Genomic DNA, 24224 nt, shown 5'->3' on the forward strand with positions numbered 1-24224 from the left:
AGACTGAAGAACTGACGCAAGCGCTGGCTTACAAATGGAACATTTCTTGCAATGCTGGCAATAAATATAGGAAGAACCTTTCACAGCACACCAAAACAGAAAGCAAGGATAGCGTATTTTGACAAGAAAAATTGGCTTGGAGGAATTGAAAACAGGGCAATGGAAAAATGGGGCCCTCTCACATCTCGGTGGACACTTTAACCGCGCCTCAAAGGAAGGGATAATGGGGAGACTGAAAATAGAAAGAGAGAAAGAGGTTCCGTAGTGGAGGGTTTCTCCCTCCACTATGGGGGACATTTTTAATTTGTGCTGTCATCGCACAGAACACGGGCGCCTTTTGAGTAGAAAAGAAATTATCTTGCGAACTGGTACCACTGGAAAAGAATAACAACGGGAGGAAAGGAAAAAAAAAGGAAAGCCGCGGAATTGCCTGAATTCAGCCGGGAGTTTCGGCAGGGTCACGAGTAAAGTACTACAGGGATCATCATCATCATCAGCCTGACTGTGCCCACTGCAGGGAAAAGGCCTCTCCCATGTCTCTCCTATTAACCCTGTCCTTTGCCAGTTGCGGCCACCCTGTATCCCCGCACACTTCTCAATCTCATCCGCCATCTAACTTTCTGCCGCCCACTGCTACGCTTGCCTTCTCGTGGAATCCACTCCGTTACCCTTAAGGACACATGGGTTATCTTGCCTTCGCATTACATGCCCTGCCCAAGCCCACTTCTTCCTCTTGATTTCAACTAGGATAAAGCTGCTTAACACGGTACACGCCGTGCCAAGGCGAGTAGAACACAGCGGGATCTGCCCGCGTGTCTCGTGTGTGTCGTCTGAGGCAGTGTCACAGCTAGGCTCATAGCCACATTTTTTTTATGGCAGGGGTCTCCTTATTTCGCTACAATTTTAGAAGTCTGCCACAAAGAAAATAAGCGGTGCACCCAACCTTAGACGAAGCATGCGGGACATGTAGGTATGGGTGGGTAAAAATGCTAAAGCCCGCTGATACATTAATGCCGCGGGGAGACACCTTACAGCTGTATCTTACCGGTACTCACCTATGGGGCAGAAATATAGAGGCCAACGAAAAGAGTTTAGCTGAAGTCAAGGACAGCGCAGCGAGCTATGGAAAGAAAAATTATAGATGTAACGTTAAGAGATCGGAAGAGGACGGAGTGGGTGAGGGAACAAACGAGGGTTAATGACATCCTAGTCGCAATCAAAACGAAGAAATATGTGATGCGAAGGCAAGATAACGTCCTTAAGGGTAACGGAGTGTATTCTAGGAGAAGGCAAGCGTAGCAGGGGGCGGCAGAAAGTTAAGTGAGAGTTTGCGGGGATACGGTGGCAGCAGCTGGCAAAGGACAGGGTTAATTGGAGAGACATGGCAGAGGCCTTTGCCCTGCAGTGTGCGTAGTCAGGCTGATGATGATTACGCTACGCTTCGTAAATCGCTGAACTCGGCAAGAGCGACCTTGTTTCTCTGAGCTGACGGCGAATGTTCTTGACTTACGCGCAGTTGTGGCTCTCTGTGGACCCCTCAACCATGCCATGAGGAAGGTTGGAATGAAATAGAAAAAGGTGCCGTAGCAGACGACCACCTGGTGTTCTTTAACGGACATTGACATCGCACAGCACACGTGTTCATTTCGCCTCCATCGAAACCCGGCCGCCCCAGCTGGCACTAAAAGATGGTAACACTAAAGCGCAGCTGACTTTAAAGCGTTAGAGCGAACTGAACGGTTGAGCGGCGCGCCGCAGCGAAAAGTTTCCATCTTGTTGGGACCTCCTCGCTCTAGCCGCTGCGACGACTAAAAACAGGTTTTTTCCTTGCGGCGGCAGGATTCGTTAGCGTTTCCGCGTGCGCGTGAAACAGTCTTAACTTTGCGTTGTGTTCGGCAGAGTGCAGGATGCGGAGAAAGCATTGTGCACGACGACAGGCGCACGCCTGATTCATGCCTTTGTTCTGCATGACAGCTTCCCCTTTCACTCCTTCCTACCCGGCACAGTCATTACGTCCAGCAGTGTGCGATTGATACTTTGTCTTTTCTTTCCTTATAGTAACTCAGATAGCGACGAAGGGAGTTGGAAATGTAGCCGTTAAATGCATTCCATGATTAAAAGCGACGCTGGCATCGAACACTCTCATTATTTATTTATTTATTCAAGTTACCTCTAAAGGCCCTCCAGAAGAGGGTATTACATAGCGGGGGGGGGGGGGGGGGGGGGGCAATCATATTAGTATTCGCGGTACATTTTAACAAGTACGTGTAGGAAAAAACGATAATTAAAACATAAGGCACAACACAAAGGAAAAATGAAAACTAACAAAAAGAGCAAACTTTTACACATTTCAGTCACAGTGAAGAAGCGCTTGGAATTTTTTATTGTCAGTTTCTGTGACGATGACTGATGGCAAACTATTCCATTCAGTGATAGTACGGGGAATGAATGAATTGGCGTAAGACGATGAATGACAGTTTACGCGTTTAACTTTGAAAGAATGATCGCGGCGTAGGAAGATGGCATCAGGTGACTGAAATAAATCGCCGCGAAGGGATGCGAAGGGAAGAAGAAAATTCAGCGGGGCACTTTGTTGACCTAAAGTGCGGTGAGGCGAAAGCCTTAAGCGCGGTGTTGCTGCTTGTGTGGTTAAGATGTTAAGCTTCGAGTGAAACGCGGCAGCGTCTTGGAACGCTGACAGGGGGTCCACAGAACGCCATCGCCCGTCGTCGGCAAATTGTTTTTTTTTTTGGAAAGGATATGTATCTGTCTCGCATATCTCGGTGGACACCTGAACCTCGCCGTAACGGGGAGGAAGATGGGAGTGAACGATACCGTATGCACTGGACGCACCTTTGTTCGTTCCAAACGATCTAGCTTGTCTATCTAGGTTGTCGTGAGTGTTCGATTCCTGTCTGTTCGATTTTCGTATGAATATTTATCTTCTGTTAGCAGGAAGAAGTTGTATAAAGATTTGTGCGATGTAGTTCTTCCACAACCTATGTACAGGGCCTTATACAATGGAGGCCAGGGACGCGACGTACTTAAGCGTGTGAAGGCGATGCAGGTGCCGCCAAGTGCAAAAACTTTTTTCTTTAAATTACATACCGGAACACTACCAGTAAAGGAATTCTTGGAAAGGAAGCAGTTATTTCTACCTTGGGGATCACATTGTTTAATTTGTAAACAACCAGAAACAATAGACCACGTTTTTTTGCACTGTTGGGAGGGGGTATACTTTTGGGACATTTTGCAACGGACTTTAAAAAAGGAATTTCCGCTCGACGCTCATGGTATTCGGTACTTGCCTGTGGAGAGTGAGGATGGGACACCATTCGACCTCATTATGCTAATGGGCCTCCATTGTATTTGGCGCTCCAGAATGGCAGGATATCATTGCGATCCTGATGCAAGGCCTGCACGGATCTATTTTCGGGAGTGCATGCATAAGTATATTGAAGTTCAGAAACTTGCTCCTGAAGCTCCCGAGTGGCTCGAAAGAGTCGAGCCTTTGGTGACGCTTAAGGAGTTTTAATATGATGTGTTGTTAATTATTGCTCATTGCGCTCTGTAAGTGTATTTGTGTACTGTGGTTCTTGCCGAAGTCAGGCAATAAATAAAAAAAAAAAAAGCTGGCGTGGCGGAGTTGTTAGCGTGCTCGTCTCGCACTCCGGAGACCCTGGTTCGATTCCCCAACTCGAAGAATTTCATACTCGGTTTTATTTATTTATCTGGTCTGACTAGAAAGGTTAATTAGGTAAATGGTAAATTAAGCAATTAACTAAACTCATTCCCACTTATTTGGAGCATCACTAAACCATCCCTTTAATTGGTTGCATGTTTACTAGCCAAGGTACAATTGGCCCCGTTTGAAATTCGCGCACTGTGACGTCACGACCGTTTCGACCAATTGAAAAGCGTGACATTTCTGTCGACAACTCGTGCTTACAACGATGTGGCATTAAAGGCTTCCGCCTTAAAAGATTGTGCGTTGGGGCGAAGAGTACGACATGGAGACCTAGTATGAAATTCCGCATTAAAGGCCCGTTCACACTTGCCAAAAATTCCGGCGAGCGAAGCGGATTCGGCCGCTTTTGACGCCGAGCGACGCGGAAAGCGGCGCGGCGAGGGCGATCGGGCTGGACCCATTTCCGCCGCGCGGCGACCAACATGGCGGCGCTCTTCGAAGCCGGACCCGTCGCTTCGGATTGAATTCTCGTTGTTGCTGCCTTTTTCAGTGCGTTCACTGGCCAGAAATTCGGCACAGGTCTTTCGCTTCGTCTCATCTTGCCTCTACGAAGACGTATAAGTGATAAACTTGCTTTTTTTTTATTCAGAGTGACGATTCTGCCGCTTCTAGGCTTAACAGCAGAGTCGGTTTTTTGACAGTAATGGTTCCTGCCCTGACAACCAGATGGCGCCACTATAGGTAAAGTCTATTTTTGCGTCTGTGCTGGCATACGCTGAACTAAAAGTGAGAATGCGCCTGCGTTTCTTCATGTGACATGTTTGCTGGAAGAGGCCGCACGTGGAGGGCACGTCTCCACAGTTCCGGGATGCGAAACCTGTCTTCCATTGGAGGGGTGTGTTGTATATGGAGTTCAGCAAACATGTCACATGAAGACCATAATGGTCGGCGCCTGGCACGAGCGGAAGCGCTAGCCCGATATTATGGCAACAAAACAGGTGTATACTACGTGGACGCCTCCGGCCCTCACCACGGGGGATGGTACACGGCCGCGGTAGTTCACAACAGCAACACAGTTAACGGCCTCACTTTCAGAGCCCGCAGTGCAACACAAGCAGAAGAGGTCGCGATTGCTCTCGCGGCCTCACATTCCAATTCAAAATACATAATTACCGACTCGCGAGGGGCCTGTCGGAACGTCGAACAAGGCAGCACTCCCTTCCTAGCCTATCGAATATACCAAAATTGCATACGGGATACGGACCCCGCACACCGTCACCTCATATGGGCCCCTGCTCATCAGGGGTTGGCAGGAAACGAGGCAGCAGACGCAGCCGCCCGCGCGCTCTCTCACCGGGCTGTTTTCTCCTCCCCACCTGATCAGGAACCCGATTTTAATCCGGTTTATACGTTCAAAAATATCGCAACCTACTTTCAAGATAGCCATCGCCTTTACCCTAGCCCATGTAAAGGCCTCAAGAAGGCGGATGAGCGGCTTCTTCTCCGCCTCTTCACCAATACATTGCTGTGCCCGGCAGCACTAAAACATTTTGACCCCTCCTTTAGCGGCAGCTGCCCGCACTGTGGTGCGGTGTCTTCGGACACCTATCACATGGTGTGGGCCTGCCCCTCCAACCCGGCCATTCCCCCTATCCCCAACCCAACCCGGGAGGACTGGGAGGCGACCCTGCTCGGCTGCCACGACTTACAGGCCCAACAAGCCTTGGTCGGGCGCGCCCGGGCGGCGGCTACCGCCACTGGGGTCCCAAACTAGGGACCTCCACCTAGTGTTTGTGAGGATCGGTCCCTTACGGGCCGATCCAAACACCTCCTGTTCTGAATAAATGTTTTCACCACCACCACCACCTGCGTTTAACGTACGTAAGCATGCATACGCTTTTGGTACGTAGACCGCGTAAATTTATGCTCTTTTGTTACTATATCTGTGTATGCCGCTATCAGCGAAGCGGTGTGGAAAGGCGAGAAACAGCAGCGGCACGGCGGATCCGCCTCGCTCGCGCGTGAACAAGTGAGAACAGGTCCTTGTTTTTGCGGCGAGCGAATCCGCTTCGCTCGCCGGATTTTTGGGCAAGTGTGAACGGGCCTTAAAACGCTCGCCGATCTGTCTCTGCTGCAGGCGTGGGAGGGTACGCTGGACGCCAGCAGCCGGCGGACTGGGTGCCCGCAGCGAGTGAGGAACACACTGATGGGCGGCGACATTGAGTACGGCGAGGACTGCCTGTACCTGAACGTCTGGACGGCCGAGGGGCGGAAGCGGGCGCCCGTCCTGGTCTGGATACACGGCGGCGGCTTCACGTACGGCTCGGCCTCGTACGAAAACTACACGGGCGCCGCGATCGCAGCCAGGACGGGCTGCGTGGTGGCCTCCATGAACTACCGACTCGGCGTGCTGGGATTCCTCAACGCCGACAGCCCGGAGGCGCCCGGCAACATGGGATTCCTGGACCAGCACCTCGCGCTCAAGTGAGGAGGCCGCCGCGGGCGGACCACCCCTTACGAAAAAAGTTTTAGACAGTCTATAGAGTGTCTATAGACTTCTATCTAAAAGTCTATAGTCTGTATATAGACAAAAGTCTATAGGCAATACAAATGCCATAGACAGTCATACACAATCCATAGATTTATGGCCATACACTTTTAGTAGACCTTTGTCTATAGACAGCCTATAGACTATGAATAGAGCAAAGCAATATCCATAGGAAGTCAACAGAGTCAATAAGAAGTGTATAGACTGTCTAAAGGCCATTTTCATAAGGGACGATCGCAGTGACCGCAGTCGCGATCGAAGCGGCAAGAATTTCTGGGCCTGTCCCTTACAAAAAAAGTTTGGACAGTCTGTAGAGTGTCTATAGACTTCTGTCTATAAAGTCTATAGACTGTCTATAGAAAAATCCTAGAGAACAGTCTGTAGGCAATACAAATTTCATAGACAGTCTATAGACAATGTATAGATTTATGGCCATATACTTTTAGTAGACTTTTGTCTATAGACAGTCTATAGACTGTGAACAGACAAAAAGCAATATCTATAGGAAGTCAATAGAGTCTAAGAAGTCTATAGACTTTCTATAGAGCATTTTTATAAGCGTTTGGTTCATAACTAACACTGAAAGAGCTATCGAAATGACTCTGATGCAGCGCACACGTGTACGTGCTTTGATGACCTGTTCTGTTTGTCATGTCCCTTATTTATTAAATAATTAAAAATAGCTTTTAGTGCCCCCAGAGCGGCATTGTTAATAGAGGAGACAAAAACATTAGCGAAAGGAAAAAAATAGTGAAGTACTAAGCGGAATACAAGGGTTAAAGGGAAAGTACTGCACATGTCAAAACACAAAAGCGAAACTATTATTTAGCCGCAATGACAGCCCCCGTCAAAAGTATACAGCACAAGGGGTTTGCTTACGGGGCCTGCAGCGTGCCCAGTGATGCATCCTAAGCGACCATAATCTCTCGAACCATAAATGGCTTCGAGTGCTCAATCCTGCCAAGCTTTGGGCTGCTAGAGGTGCTAGGGAGCCGCACTAAACAGTTTAGAAGCAAGCCCCTTGGGCTGTATACTTTTGACGGGGACTGTACATAATGTTATAACATAATAAGTAGCATGAACGCCACAAAAATGGCAAATAATAAGCCGACGAAACAGCAGTTGAGGTAGTAGAATGTGCAGCGCTGTAGAACACACGATAAACGAAATCGGTCCGCTAATAAGAAACGAAAAATTAACATCATGGGACAGATTAAGAAAGATTTAAGAACTCATGACGTCATTTGGGATTATACTTGCCCAGCTGATCTGATCTTGTAATAGTTGATGGTTTCAAATGCGTGCAATGAAGACGGGAAACTCATTCCAAAGAACGATGCATAGCACAAGTACGAATGAATTGAAAGCTTGCGTTCATGCATGTGTGCGCGTGATGTGGCACTGACATCTAAGCGCTAACGTTTTCCACATCAGCTCGGGTAGAGGCTTTAAGAACGTTGAAATTCGGGCTTGTTGGTTCATACTTCGGAGCAATAGAGCAAACAGGACAAGGGACCAAGAACGAGTAGTCACACAGTGCTATGGCACGGCATGTGGCCACGGCAATGAGCGTGACTGTCGTAGACGGATCTAGGGAAGCACATTGAAAAGGGCCCGTTGAACTAGAAATATGCTTTAACAACGTTGAAATTCGGGCTTGTTGGTTCATACTTCGGAGCAATAGTGGAAACAGGACAAGGGACCAAGAACGAGTAGACACACAGCGCTATGGCACGGCATGTGGCCACGGCAATGAGCGTGACTGTCATAGACGGATCTAGGGAAGCACATTGAAAAGGGCCCGTTGAATTAGAAATATGCTTTAACAACGTTGAAATTCGGGCTTGTTGGTTCATACTTCGGAGCAATAGTGGAAACAGGACAAGAGACCAAGAACGAGTAGACACACACAGCGCTATGGCACGGCATGTGGCCACGGCAATGAGCGTGACTGTCATAGACGGATCTAAAGAAGCACATTGAAAAGGGCCCGTTGAACTATAAATATGCTTTAACAACGTTGAAATTCGGGCTTGGTATTTCATACTTCGGAGCAATAGCGCAAACAGAACAAGGGACCAAGAACGAGTAGACACACACAGCGCTATGGCACGACATGTGGCCACGGCAATGAGCGTGACTGTCATAGACGGATCTAGGGAAGCACATTGAAAAGGGCCCGTTGAATTAGAAATATGCTTTAACAACGTTGAAATTCGGGCTTGTTGGTTTATACTTCGGAGCAATAGCGGAAACAGGACAAGGGACCAAGAACGAGTAGACACACACAGCGCTATGGCACGGCATGTGGCCACGTCAATGAGCGTGACTGTCATAGACGGATCTAAAGGAGCACATTGAAAAGGGCCCGTTGAACTATAAATATGCTTTAACAACGTTGAAATTCGGGCTTGTTGGTTCATACTTCGGAGCAATAGTGGAAACAGGACAAGGGACCAAGAACGAGTAGACACACAGCGCTATGGCGCGGCATGTGGCCACGGCAATGAGCGTGACTGTCATAGATGGATCTAGGGAAGCACATTGAAAAGGGCCCGTTGAACTAGAAATATGCTTTAACAACGTTGAAATTCGGGCTTGTTGGTTCATACTTCGGAGCAATAGCGCAAACAGAACAAGGGACCAAGAACGAGTAGACACACACAGCACTATGGCACGACATGTGGCCACGGCAATGAGCGTGGCTGTCGTAGACGGATCTAGGGAAGCACATTGAAAAGGGCCCGTTGAACTAGAAATATGCTTTAACAACATTGAAATTCGGGCTTGGTGGTTCATACTTCGGAGCAATAGCGCAAACGGGATAAGGGACCAAGAACGAGTAGACACACACAGCGCTATGGCACGGCATGTGGCCACGGCAATGAGCGTGACTGTCATAGACGGACCTAGGGAAGCACATTGAAAAGGGCCCGTTGAACTAGAAATATGTTTACCAACGTTGAAATTCGGGCTTGTTGGTTCATACTTCGGAGCAATAGCGCAAACAGGACAAGGGACCAAGAACGAGTAGACACACACAGCGCTATGGCACGGCATGTGGCCACGGCAATGAGCGTGACTGTCATAGACGAATCTAGGGAAGCACATGAAGTATGAACCAATAAGCCCGAATTTCAACGTTGTTAAAGCATATTTGAAGTTCAACGGGCCCTTTTCAATGTGCTTCCCTAGATCCATCTATGACAGTCACGCTCATTGTCGTGGCCACATGCCGTGCCATAGCGCTGTGTGTGTCCACTCGTTCTTGGTCCCTTGTCCTGTTTGGGCTGTTGCTCCGAAGGCTTTAAGGTTTGCAGTGGGATGAGCGATCCTTTCAACGCTGCTGTTAACAGGAGTATATATTGATAATATTTACTGCGAAATACAGCAATATGCAGCGATGGCGTAGAGGTATAACATCCGTCTTGCGTGCAAGAGGACCGGGATCCGATTCCTGGGGCCACGCAATTCCGCAAGAAAAAAAAACCAACCTCCATGTGTCGATGGAATCACATAATCAGGCCAGGGGTGCAGCCTGATATCAGTGACCAGAACCGACAACGCATTCCCTTACCAGAAGATGCTTACCCTGGTGTAGTAGTTCGTACAACCTTCCATGAACAACCCAATTAACCTTCGGCCCTCAGTCCCCTGCAGCTGCGGAGCACCTGACCAAGGCGGCGGTCAGACCTGTCACGCAGCGGAGGGTGCTAAGAATATCTGGCTCCGGACAGACCGCCATTGGAAACTGAACCTGGCAACGTTTAATGCAGGAACCTTATCAAGTGAGGCTAGCTTAGCAGTGCTGTTGGTGAAACTAGCGGCTATTACATGCGATGCCATAGGGCTTAGAGAGGTAAGGAGGACAGATGAGGCGTATACAGAACTTAAGAGTGGATACGTACTGAGCTATCGTGGATTAGCGGACAGACGAGAACTAGGTGTGGGATTCCTCATCAATCATGATATAGCTGTCAACATAGAGGAGTTTTACTGTATTAATGAGAGGGTGGCAGCTATCGTAATTAGGCTTAATCGTATAGTTAGGGAGAGTAGAGGAATTAAGCATTTCGCTACAGAACACATATTCCACTTTAACTGAGGAAGACGACCGTGATGTTGAAACAATGATTGATAATATGAGAGCTATCACTGCGGAGTGCGGCGTAAAAGTAGGCGGTAGGATGGTTCGACAGGATACCGGAAAGATATCTCTGGACATGAAAGATTCAGTTAAGAAACGCCAAAGAATGAGGGTGTTTAACTCTACAGACTGAATAGAACTAGCAGAGCTATCAAAGTTCATAATTAAGTGCTAGGTAGCTGACATAAGGAAGTGTAATATGAAGAGAATCGAGCATGCTCCAAAGAACGGAAACTATGCCGACTATTTAAGAGGAAAGGCGTGTCGCGTTCTTGGTTTTTTTAAGGCGTAACAGCAAATAATTCCCTTTAGAAGCAAAATATTTGCTTTTCAAGATTAACGACCACTCGGTTCTCGAATATGCTTGCTCAGTATGGAACCCGTGGCATAAAATGAATAAAAATAAACTGGAATGGTGCAGAATTTGGGAATTCGATGTCTTCAATAATTATACCAGGAACTTTAGCGTTTCACGAGCAAAAAAACTCGCTGGGATGGCAGACGGTAGAAAAACGCAGTTATTGTTTGAGGATAAAGTTTTTTTCTAGTATTTACTATTGTAAAACTGGCATAAAGGGTGACCTGTGTATCCATGCACCAGAAAGAGCTTGGGCAGGGCATGTAATGCGAAAGCAAGATAACCGCTGGTCCTTGAGGGTAAAGGAGTGGATTCCAAGAGAAAGCAAACGTAGCAGGGGGCGGCAGAAAGTTAGTTGGGCGGATTAGATTAAGACGTGGGAGAGGCCTTTACCCTGCAGTGGGCGTAGTCAGGCTGCTGCTGCTGATGATGATACACTGCGAAGCAACCAATGTCCGGGCTCGGAGCGGGTGGTGGGCCTCGCTGTTCGGGAGATGGCGCAACTTGTCAGATCAGCTGCTTAGCTGGCCTCGACGAATGTTCTGCCGAAGTCGACTAATCAAAATTACTCATTTAAATTTACTAAATAAAGTGTGCATCATCATTAGCTACCTTGCGCTTGGTGCTCGAGCCGAAAGAGGCGAGAAGTTTACGCAGCACAATTAAAAACAAAACAGAGCGCTCAATATGCAACACGCGGTACACAAATTTGTGATGAGGATTGCTGGTCACTGGCCAAAGTCGATAAAGAAAGACGTTTCGGGAGCGCTACGGCTCCCTTGTTCACTATGAAGCAATCGGCGCACGGATCCGTCCTTTTGTAGCACTCAGTAGCGTTTTTAATGATTTAGCATAGATAGGATGTAGAGTCCCGTCATTCCTGTTTAGTGTGTTAGACGATGTCTGTATGATAAGCGACTCAAGATTCTGCCGTGCTGATGTGTTCTTTTCTGTTGTCAATATCTTTACTTGATCCCAGTTAATCTCGTGGCCGGATTCTTGCACATGGTCGGCGATGGCGTTAGACGTTACTTTCTGGTTTCGGACGTCGTTCTGATGCTCTCTCAGGCGTCTCCTAAAGTCCTTTGTCTCACCAATATATATTGATGAGCAATCGGCGCAGTCAATTTCATACACTACGCCTGGAAACCTTTCACGAGGGAGCCTGTCCTTCACATTCACCAGTTCTGTTCGTACCTTGCCAGCGGGGACGTGCGCGATGTTGACACCATGCTTGCGGAAAATACGTGCAAGCGCTTCGCTAATTCCCGCTACGTATGGGACAGCAGCTCGTTTTTCTTTTGGTTTTTCTGTGCTATCGATTTCTTCGGAGGCAGGCTGATTCGCTGGCATTCTTCTTTCGGTGTTCCTGACGAAGGAAAGAGGATAGCCGTTTCTTCGCAGATCGGATTCTATTATTTTCATTTCGCTCTTTAGATTGCCATCTTTACTGCAGATTTGTCTGGCACGGTTGATCAGGGAGACAACCACAGACCGTTTGTGAGCGACTGGGTGCACAGAACTGAAATGTAAGTATCTTCCGGAGTGCATAGGTTTGCGGTAAACATTAAATGAAAGGCCAGTCGGAGTACGGGTTACCGTGGTGTCCAGAAATGGGAGGCAGCCGTCCGTTTCCTCCTCAACAGTGAACTTGATTGAGGGTTCAATGGCGTTCAGGTGGTCCAGGAAAAGGGCCATGTGCTTGCGCTCCAGGACACAGAAACAGTCGTCCACGTATCTTAGAAATATTTTTGGTCGCGGCTGGAAAGTAGTTACAGCTTTCTTTTCGATGACTTCCATCGTGATGTTCGCCGCTGTCACCGAAATTGCTGCTGCCATTGCTGTGCCGAAAGTCTGTTGGTAAAAGGTGCCATTATACGTAAAATAGGTGTTAGCGAGACAGAAGCGCAATAGCTCGCATAGCTCTGCTGCGTCGAAAGGGGTCCGGTCTTGCCACGAGTCTTCATCTTCAAGGCGTTGCCTGCAAGCTTCAACGGCCAGATTGACCGGAACGCTGGTGAATAGTGAGCAGACGTCGAAAGACACGAGCATGTCGTTGTCTTCAGGGACGATGGCTTTTACCTTGTTGACAAAATCGGACGAGTTCTTGACGTTCGTTTCTGTCTTTCCAACCAGTGGAGCCAAAACACCGTGAAGGTACTGTGACAGCGAGTGCACAGGAGACCTCCTGAAGTCTACTGTTGGGCATAGAGGGGTGCCTTCTTTGTGAACCTTTGGAAGCCCGTAAATGGCGGGTGCCGAGCCGTTCGTACATAGCAGCTGATAGTAGAGGCGTTTCATGGATGGTGGAAGGCCCTCGAAGATTTTTGCAAGCATTCTTTGAAGAGACGTCTGCACCTTTGATGTGGGGTCTTTTGGTAGTCGGCGATAGGTATTCTCGTCCTGCAGCAAGTTTTCCATTTTTTCCCGGTAAGAAGAGCGGTCAAGGATTACAGTGACATTGCCTTTATCCGCAGGAAGAATTGCAATTTCATCGTTGGCCTGTAGGCTACGACGTCTGCTCACTATTCACTAGCGTTCCGGTCAATCTGGCCGTTGAAGCTTGCAGGCAACGCCTTGAAGATGAAGACTCGTGGCAAGACCGGACCCCTTTCGACGCAGCAGAGCTATGCGAGCTATTGCGCTTCTGTCTCGCTAACACCTATTTTACGTATAATGGCACCTTTTACCAACAGACTTTCGGCAGAGCAATGGGAGCAGCAATTTCGGTGACAGCGGCGAACATCACGATGGAAGTCATCGAAAAGAAAGCTTTCACTTCACTTCACTTCACTTTATTTCCTTAAAGACCCCACTTTGGGGGTATTACATAAGGGGTGGGAGTACAAATATAGGTTGAATATGATTGCTTACATGATATTTATGAAATGCATATTTAAATTGTTCACAAAACTTGATTGGCAGGTGATGGCATCAATGTCGTGGGGAAGGCCATTCCAGTCTTTAGCAGTGCGAAGAAAAAAGGATGCGGAAAAAGTGACGGTGCGGGCGCGTTGGCATGACACTTGCAGTGGATGGCCGGTGCGATGAGATATGCGAGCGGGCGGTGTGATATAGGGTTGCTGTCCGAGGGAACTGTAAAAAAACTTATGAAACAGACTAAGAGAAGCAATGCGACGACGATGGGCAAGAGTTGATAAACCTGATTGTCGTTTAAGTGACGATACACTGCTTTAACTACTTAACTACTTTCCATTAACTACTTTAACTACTTCATTACTACTACTTTAACTACTTTAACTACTTTAACTACTTTAACTACTTTCCATTAACTACTTTCCATTAACTACGATACACTGCTTTAACTACTTAACTACTTTCCATTAACTACTTTCCAGCCGCGACCAAAAATATTTCTAAGATACGTGGACGACTGTTTCTGTGTCCTGGAGCGCAAGCACATGACCATTTTCCTGGACCACCTGAACGCCATTGAACCCTCAATCAAGTTCACTGTTGAGGAGGAAACGGACGGCTGCCTCCCATTTCTGGACACCACGGTAACCCGTACTCCGACTGGCCTTTCATTTAATGTTTACCGCAAACCTACGCACTCCGGAAGATACTTACATTTCAGTTCTGTGCACCCAGTCGCTCACAAACGGTCTGTGGTTGTCTCCCTGATCAACCGTGCCAGACAAGTCTGCAGTAAAGATGGCAATCTAAAGAGCGAAATGAAAATAATAGAATCCGATCTGCGAAGAAACGGCTATCCTCTTTCCTTCGTCAGGAACACCGAAAGAAGAATGCCAGCGAATCAGCCTGCCTCCGAAGAAATCGATAGCACAGAAAAACCAAAAGAAAAACGAGCTGCTGTCCCATACGTAGCGGGAATTAGCGAAGCGCTTGCACGTATTTTCCGCAAGCATGGTGTCAACATCGCGCACGTCCCCGCTGGCAAGGTACGAACAGAACTGGTGAATGTGAAGGACAGGCTCCCTCGTGAAAGGTTTTCAGGCGTAGTGTATGAAATTGACTGCGCCGATTGCTCATCAATATATATTGGTGAGACAAAGGACTTTAGGAGACGCCTGAGAGAGCATCAGAACGACGTCCGAAACCAGAAAGTAACGTCTAACGCCATCGCCGAGCATGTGCAAGAATCCGGCCACGAGATTAACTGGGATCAAGTAAAGATATTGACAGCAGAAAAGAACACATCAGCACGGCAGAATCTTGAGTCGCTGATCATACAGACATCGTCTAAAACACTAAACAGGAATGACGGGACTCTACATCCTATCTATGCTAAGTCATTAAAAACGCTACTGAGTGCTACAAAAGGACGGATCCGTGCGCCGATTGCTTCATAGTGAACAAGGGAGCCGTAGCGCTCCCGAAACGTCTTTCTTTATTGACTTTGGCCAGTGACCAGCAATCCTCATCACCATGATTCCCGACCAGACGGTATGCCGTCAAACCCTCGACTACTCAAATTTGTGTTTACCGTTTTTGTCATTCGGGCATGGCTTAGATACCCAGGTGCTTTGAGACAATGCTGAGCTAGTAGTCCTTTGCAATACAGGTTTAAGTAACTGCCCAGCCCGAAAGAACAGGAGGCCGCTTACTCGCTGTTGTGCCCCCATACATGCAATCCCATCAAGTGAAGCTTGATGTAGCGTAAACTAACCTGGCGTCGACAGCAGCAGTTGCAATCCTGATGTGCTTTGCCGCGCTTAAGCGCACGCACACGCAGCGGCCCGAACTATCCCGCAGCACTTGCAGTAAGGCCACCGCAGCTCCGCATCTTGACGGGCCCCATTGTCGTGGCGCCACCTGTCCGCTTTCAAAAGAGGCTTTAGGAGCGCTGAACAAAACGCGGTGGTGCCGTCTGGCGGAGTGACGGCACCTAAAACTTGCTAGGAGGGAGGTACAGTCACCGCGTTCATTTCGGGCGCCCGCGCCATTGCTGGGGACTTTGGATTCAACCCAGGAAATTATTCGACCAGGTAACTTCTTCACTCTATCTATTCAGGACATTGACCAAATGTTTAGGGCAATCCCCCAAGGTGGAGTAAATTTGTTATAAGGGAGTAATTACTCATTGGCATCCACCCAAGCGCAGCCATACGGCTACAAAGGAAAGCTTTCCTTTGTAGCCGTATGGCTGCGCTTGGGTGGATGCCAATGAGTAATTACTCCCTTATTATTCGGGACATTAAATGCGAAAAAAAAACAACTTTTATATTCAAAATAACAAAGGCACTCAATTAGGCTCTAGGAAGAGCTTTCGGACATGAATAAGTAATTTGGGTTTGTTAGCTATCTCCTGCTTGAGCCTGCTCTTTGACTTGTAGTATTCTGAGATAAATGAAAATTTGGTTCTGTTCATGCTGCTTGAGGGGACAGGGTAAGCAAAAAATCCAAAAAAATTCGATTTTTACTCTTCCGTAATTTTTGGTAGTGCATTCTTTTCTGCATTTTTTCTAGCATTGGAGAAAATTAATGCACTGCAGAAAATTAATGTTCATGCACTGTATGTATTTCCCTTTAAACAATAGCTTTGAAACTGACGACGCGAGTGGCCAGGTCACATTTTTGTAGAGGCAATGCCTTACCAGCCATTTGAAATTGAATTTCAATTGAATTTGAATTTTATTTCGGATTTTCAAAATCCTGGAGCCCGGAGCTAAAGGCAGATAAATTCTGCCTGACGGGGCCCTGGGCCGCAAGCGAAAAACATAAGTACAGATATACGTTTACAGCAGCAAAACTGTGGGCCAGTGTTTAAAGAGAAACTTACATCAACACAAAATAGGAAATGAATGCATCCACTGAAGCATGAGACACGCATTGCATGAAACACCACAAAGCGGACAAGGCCTTAAACATAACGTAGCGATTCCATGACGGCAACCGCATGCTTCTTGTTCCCAGTTGGAGTAAAAACACATTTAGGAATAGTCTTGGAGGTCTTACGCTCTATGCAAGCATTTTAGACCTTTACTCGCATCATTGGGGGCAAAGCTAAAAAAAATGCCACTTTACTACTGGGGGCACTAAGGTTGTGCACAGCAGATGCTCTGAGTATTCGAGAGCGGTAAAATAGCAAGAGCAAAGGTACTGGAGCCCTTTTGGCGATTCTGAAGCAGTAGCAATCTCCACCAGCTGAGAGAAGTTGACTGGTGGCAAGTTTCCTCTAATGGCTGAGCAGCAGAGCACGTAAAAAAAGAAGCCAAGGAAACTAAACAGCTGGTAGAAAAAGCATAAGATACGTTGAATAATGACTACGGAGTTCGTGCCTATGAAATAAATTGGTCAACAAAACTTGGTAAAGCAAAAAACTAGGCAAAAAAGTCACTTTTTACTTTAAACTCATTCATCTCAAAATAAAGGGAAGCTAAGTGCGCAAAAAGGACGATCACGAGAGAAGAGACAGGACGGGTCCTTTTTGCGCACTTATCTTCGCTTCGTCATGAAACAACTCGCCCAAAAACGTATCCTGCTATCTCAAAACAACTCTTTATTGTCACGACGGTACCATTAACTTCAAAACAATGTGAGGCAGAAGGTCAATTCTTTGTCTGTGCTTTATATGAACATTTGGGGACATACAAAACCAAAATTAGGCAAGTGCAGTGATCTGTTTTTATTTTATCGACAAAAGTAACAGCAAAATCATACTTAAATCTAGTTCACGAGACAAAAATACCATAAAAATTAGTGTTTCAATTGTGTTGCATAGTTTTGGTTCAGAGAAAAGAGCATAAACCAACGATAAAAATGATATAAACAAATAGGCGGTACCTCAATTGGTTGTTTTGAAATGTGCACCAAAATATGGCCTAAAATACATGGGAAAACAATGGCTTACCCTGTCCCCTTGAACACAATTTATACGTGCCACTCATGCAATAAGGCAATTCTCGCTTTTTTTTCACAATAACAAGGTTTGAGCGCCTTACCGACGCAAATTTTCAAAAGCAGATAACTGAAGACGTGTAGCTGCTACACCGTTACTCGTAGGTGTTATTCTCAACATCCGTAAACACGAATCGCATTTATTGCTTACAAACAAAAAAAGGCACGGGTCAACTACTGCTGAACCTGGTTACAGAACGAAAGCTATGGTGTATAGGCCGACTATAAGCGGCTTGGCGTCTGTAACGTTGAGTGAGTTCTGGACAATAGATTGGCAGTGCACCCACCCTACCACCCTGGCAGGAGGCATTTGATGGTTCGGGTCAGCAGCCGAGCGCCATAACCACTGGGCTCCCGCGGCGGCTCGACATAGCAGTTGATGGGCCAACAGTTGCAAAGAAACTGGCGCATGCACACGCAAGTTGCAACAGAAGCTGCGACGTACAGGCGCTGAATCTAATAAGCGTCCGCATAGATTTTATTGCGTAAGCAATGCTACGCAAGGCAGGAGGCAGTTAATGGTTCGGGTCAGCAGCCGAGCGCCATAACCACTGGGCTCCCGCGGCGACTCGACATGGCAGTTGATGGGCCAACAGTTGCAAAGAAACTGGCGCATGCACACGCAAGTTGCAACAGAAGCTGCGGCGTACAGGCGCTGAATCTAAGAAGCGTCCGCATAGATTTTATTGCGTAAGCAATGCTACGCAAGGCAGGAGGCAGTTAATGGTTCGGGTCAGCAGCCGAGCGCCATAACCACTGGGCTCCCGCGGCGACTCGACATAGCAGTTGATGGGCCAACAGTTGCAAAGAAACTGGCGCATGCACACGCAAGTTGCAACAGAAGCTGCGACGTACAGGCGCTGAATCTAATAAGCGTCCGCATAGATTTTATTGCGTAAGCAATGCTACGCAAGGCAGGAGGCAGTTAACGGTTCGGGTCAGCAGCCGAGCGCCATAACCACTGGGCTCCCGCGGCGACTCGACATAGCAGTTGATGGGCCAACAGTTGCAAAGAAACTGGCGCATGCACACGCAAGTTGCAACAGAAGCTGCGGCGTACAGGCGCTGAATCTAATAAGCGTCCGCATAGATTTTAGTGCGTAAGCAATACTACGCCAGGCAGGAGGCAGTTAATGGTTCGGGTCAGCAGCCGAGCGCCATAAATACTGGGCTCCCGCGGCGGCACGAGATGGCAGTTGATGGGCCAACAGTTGCAAAGAAATTGGCGCAGGCACACGCAAGTTGCAACAGAAGCTGCGACGTACAGGCGCTGAGTCTAATAATCGTCCGCATAGTTTTTATTGCGTAAGCAATACTACGCCAGGCTTCAGCCTTTCGCGTAGGGGCGGCGCGAGGCACGGTCGACCTTTAGAGCGACCGCAGATGGGCCCCCATTTCAAGCCGTCGGGTAAGGGCAGCGCGAGGCACGGCGCGCAAAGAGACGGAGCGTCGTTGCCATGGCAAAAAGAACGGCCGTCGCTGGGCTCCCACTTCAAGCCGTCGGGCGGGTAAAGGCGGCGCGAGGCACGGCGCACTACAGCTGCAGCCGTGCCGCTGCCGAGTGGAGGACGGAGGGGGTGAGCGGTATAAAATGCGTTCGCTCGCTTGTCGGCTAAGTCGTTATGCCGCCTGATAAACAGAAAGGGAGGCTACGTCGGCTTGACGAATCCAGGAAACGACAACGAGCTTCGGAGACAGATGAACGCGAACAGCGCCTTGCTAAGCGGCGCGCTCAAGACGCTGCTAGACGGGCTTACGCAGCCTACGAGGTTTAAGCAAAGCTCAATCCCAGCTATTTTTTCTCTCTCTCTCTCTTCCACGTAACCTTGGAATCATGAAAACGGCCGCTTTCGTAATGGTAATACTACTAGCAGAAATAGCTTACTCACACCGGCTTCTTCGCACAGGTGGATCAAGAAGAACATCCGGCAGTTCGGCGGCGACCCTTCGCGCATTACGCTCTTCGGGGAGAGCGCGGGCGCCATGGCCGCGCATGCGCACCTGCTGTCGCCCATGAGCCGGGGCCTGTTCCGGCGCGTCGTGGCCATGAGCGGCGCCATGAACGCGCTGGACGTGTCCGAGGCCGTGCACCGCAGCGTCGCCAAGGGGGACGCCCTGGCCGAAATCGTTGGCTGCCGACAGGGAGGCTCGCTCGAGTCCCGCCCCGAGGAAGTGGTCGGATGCCTGCGAAACCGGTGAGCACCACCTTCTCATCACTTGTACCGCAGATGACGCTCCTTTTATAATCATCATCATCAGCCTGCCTACGCCCACTGCAGGCCAAAGGCGTCTGCCATGTCTCTCCAGCTAACCCTGTTCCTTGCGAGTTGCGGCCACCGTATCCCCGAAAACTTCTTAGTCTGATCCGCCCACCTAACTTTCTGCCGGCCCCTGCTACGCTTGCCTTCTCTCGGAATCCACTCCGTTGCCCTTAAGGACGAGCGGTTATTTTGCCTTCTCATTAGATGCCCTGCCCAAGCCCACTTCTTCCTCTTGATTTCAACTATCATGTCATTAATCTGCGCTTGTTCTCTCACCCACTCCACCCGGTTCCGATCTCTTAACGTTACGCCTATCATTTTTCTTTACATATCTCGCTGCGTTGTCCTTAACTTAAGCTGAATCCTCTTTGTTAGCCTGCACGTTTCTGCCCCGTAGTGGAGTACTGGTAAGATACAGCTGTTGTATACTTTTCTCTTGAGGGATATTGGTAAACTGCCATTCATGATCTGAGAGAACCTGCCATATGCGCTCCACCCCATTCTTGTTCTTCTAGTGATTCCCCTCTCAAGATCCGGATAAGCGGTCACTAAGTAGACATTTTCTCTTACTATTTCCAGCACCGCGCCATCAATTTCGAACTGCTGTTCTCTTGCTAGACTGTTGAACAATACTTTGGTTTTCTGCATGTTAATTTTTAGCCCCACCGTTCTACGCTGCCTGTCTAACTCATTGATCATGCTTTGCAGTTCATATCCAGAGTGAATCAACAAGGCAATGTCATCAGCGAACCGCAGATTACTTAGGTATTCTCTATTAACTCTTATCCCCAACTGTTCCCATTTCAGGCCCCGGAATACCTCCTGTAAACAGACGGTGAATAGCATTTGCGAGATTGTGTCTCCCTGCCTGACACCTTTCCTTATTAGAATTTTGTTGGTGACTTTATGGAGGACTGTGGTAGCTGTGTAGTTGCTATGGATATCTTCCAGTATTTTCACATTAGGCTCTTCTACACCATAATTCAGCAATGCCTGCATGACAGCTGAGGTTTCTACTGAATCGAATGCCCTCTCGTGATCTATAAAGGCTATTTATAGGGGCTTATTATACTCTGCGCATTTTCCATCACCTGATTGATAATGTGAATACGATCTTTTGTCTGGTAAACTTTATGAAAGCCTGCTTGATCGTTAGGTTGATTGAAGTGTGCACTCTAAACACGAATACACCTATATGGGTATAAAAAGACAGTAAGCCGTACTCTCGCCCGCACCCTTTTATAAAATGGTGTGTGCTTGAGGACAGCTTCCTCTCTTTTTACAACTTTCTGTGATTATTTCAGATGGCGCTTCGGTTGTTCTAGCAGACACAAAGGTGAAAAAGGGCCGTGGTGGCGACTGAAAAAAAAGATTGCTAAACTGATATTTACTTATTTTCTGTGTCTGCGGCAGTTGAAATTTTCTGATGAGACCGAAATTATAAACGATACTGGTTGTTTTATGCTTACTGCCTGGAAGGTCTAAGAAATGAAAATCACGGCACAAAATTCTCTCCAAGGACTCTTCCACACTGACGTGAAAGGAGAGAAAGCGTAGCTGCGTGACCATGTCACTTATATTGGCCCAGTTTATTGAGCTTCACAGGCTCTTAAATGGCCAACTTAGACCGTGGAGGCCCGGCCACACTTTACGGTACTAAACAAGGCGTTAAATGGCACTTTCAGTGAATGAAGAACAGCAGCAAAAGACCGCATGTTATAATCCATAAAATACAGCAGCCAGTTTAACTACTGCGGCGTTTTAGCGGATTGCTGTAACGCCTGATATAGGGTCATTTGAACAAACGCTTGGGTTATGCCAGCTATGAGCGAGCACACGCCGCCACTTCTACAAAGAGGCGTTCCGGATCTACCTGGTTTTCTGTGACCACTCGCGAATTCAGATTTGAAACTTTATACATAGAAAAGGTTCTTCGTTCCACTGCTCATGTGGACGGGCCTCACTTTGTTCAAAGATATTATCTGTCTGCTGTTTAGCCTGTTCAGAGTACCCTGCTCCTAAAAGGGAGTGCGCTAGAGGACAGCTTGCTCCCTTTTTACTCATATGTAGGCGCACTCGTGTTTAGAGTGCACGGTTAGTTATATTTAATTTCATGGCGCAAAAGCAACAAAGCGTATGATGCGCCAAGAAAAGAGTTAGAATGTATTGTGTTAAAGACGATACTTACAGTTTGTTTATGATACTGAGTGCCTTAACAAAATTAAAAATACTTGAAAAATCAACAATTGATGGATCATCTAAAAGCAACATGGGGTGTAATGGGATGTATTCATTGTATATTGATGTCAAATAATTTTTCCCTAGTGCTTTCAGTTTTGTACATGAAATAAAATATATGGCTTACTATGAGTTCACCGCCAGACGTTTCGCAGCGGGGTTTGTTTTGTTTCTCCAGTAAGAAACTGTGTGTAAGGTATGCGTCCAATGTGTAGGCGACGTACAATGACTTATGTGAAACGTTCTTGGTGTCTAAATGATTTCCATTCTCCTAAAATGGGGTTTAAAGAGTGCAGTTTCTTCTTTACCTGATCTTCCCATGTAGCCTGTCGATTATTTCTCTCTTTACTGTGTGTTAACTTCAAACAATCCCCGTACTGTATGTTCGCTTGTTTTATTTGATCAAATCGGGCTTTTGCAGCGCATGCATCTGCTGTCTTCTTATCCACAATTCCAACGTAACTGCGGACGCAACAGAACCTAATGTGTTTTTATGTTGTGACTTTAACTATATGATGCATGATGTTTCCTATTAAGGGTTCAGCAGCATTTTTATAGTGCAGTGCTGTGAACAACCTCAGGGGATCATTGAAGATGAAGCTATTTTTTTGTGTTCTACTTTACTATTTGCTGTACAGCCACACGGATAGCATAACAGTCGGCAGTAAAAATCGATATGCACTGTGGCAGTCGTATCATTTTTTTCACTTTTGTCTTGAGCTACTGCACTTCAACGTGCATTTATGTTTTTGAGTCACCGGGATAAACTTCAGTGTAGGGGTCACATTTTTCTAGCAGTGCGAATAAATCTTGTAGTGTGTGCGCCTTTGGCGTTTGCTTTTTGTGTAAATGTGTTAATATGAAGTCACATGCGGCAAGGAGGCTCTACCATGGTGACAAACATTCATGTCTTTGTGAGGATTTCGTGAAGCTAACTCTTCGCATTTGTCTTCAAAGCGCAGTACTTACGGCCTGATAAAATGTGGTTTGTTGCTAAATAATCTATTGGATGGCCACTTGGTAACGATGTCAGCGCGATTCTTCGATCCTATAGAGCGGGCTCATTAGCTTCATTGTAAAGGCTTACTATCGGGGATGTTCTTTATGTTCCAGATGATAGGCGCAGGTCAAATTTGTGAACAGGATTTAATCGTTTCAAGTAGGATGCCCTTGCTGAAACATATAGGTACAGAGGGCAAAACGCATGTCTAGAGCACGCTCAGAGCGTGTTTCGGGCGTAACATGCGATAACTAGCCATAAGATTCGGTTAAAAATGGCCTGGATGCAAACATGTGCAGTTAAACTCATAGAATTTCATCGTCATTTTTTGCTTTCTTGATCGCAGCGGCTGTGGGAGCTTCGGAACACACAGTTTGGTTGTTCTAGGCATGTGTTTTGCCCTCTGTACTATGCACCTGCAGTCCAGCTTGAAGCGCACCAAAGAGCGATAGATTTGTCGGCGTGCTCTATTGGACCCCTATCGTTTTCGTGAAAGCACTTTTATGACATTTAGGCCTTCAGAAGCTTTCTTTTTGAGGTTGTTAATGTATGGTACAAATGTCAGTTTCTTGTCAAAAGTGACGCCTAAAAATTTGTTTTTCCTTAATTGGTAGTGGGGTTTGATTCAGGTAGAGATTGGGATCGACCTGTAGGCCCCTTCGCAATGAGAATAGAACCGCAACTTTTTTTTGAGGAGAAAACTTGAGACCATTTTTCTGTGTCCACGCAGTCAGTTTATTTAGTGTCATTTGTATCTGTCTCTCACAGGTAGATATGCTGTAGGAGGTGCGTGCTATTTAGAGGTCCCCTACACAAACCGAATACATTACGGGTTCGGGGATAATTTTAGATAAAGAATTCATTTTTACAATGAAGAATATCGTGCTTAGAATACATCTCTGGGGCACGCCGTCCTCATGGAAGAAATTCATTTAGAGAATTGCTCCTAGGTGAACTCGGAATGTGCGGTGCAGTTAGCCAAGAAGTCGTTCAAGCAATTCAGCATTCCGCGGATACCTAACTATGCTAGGTTACGGAGGATGTTGAACCCCCACGTGGTATCATAGGCGTTCTCTCCACGTGGTATCATAGGTTCTCTAGG

General features: G+C 47.3%; 1 protein-coding gene across 1 annotated transcript in view; it reads left to right on the forward strand.

Annotated features, from left to right (window-relative positions):
- Positions 1 to 24224, forward strand: part of LOC149326725 (acetylcholinesterase-like) — a 67227-nt gene that overhangs the window by 24801 nt on the left and 18202 nt on the right. Inside the window, exons 3-4 of the mRNA XM_089563455.1 lie at positions 5826 to 6172; positions 19531 to 19818. Coding sequence (XP_089419581.1) covers positions 5826 to 6172; positions 19531 to 19818 — 635 coding nt within the window. The remainder of the gene's footprint in view (positions 1 to 5825; positions 6173 to 19530; positions 19819 to 24224) is intronic.

Source organism: Amblyomma mixtum, chromosome 10 (assembly GCF_055824585.1).
Source record: "Amblyomma mixtum isolate Tamu chromosome 10, ASM5582458v1, whole genome shotgun sequence".
NCBI lineage: Eukaryota > Metazoa > Arthropoda > Arachnida > Ixodida > Ixodidae > Amblyomma > Amblyomma mixtum.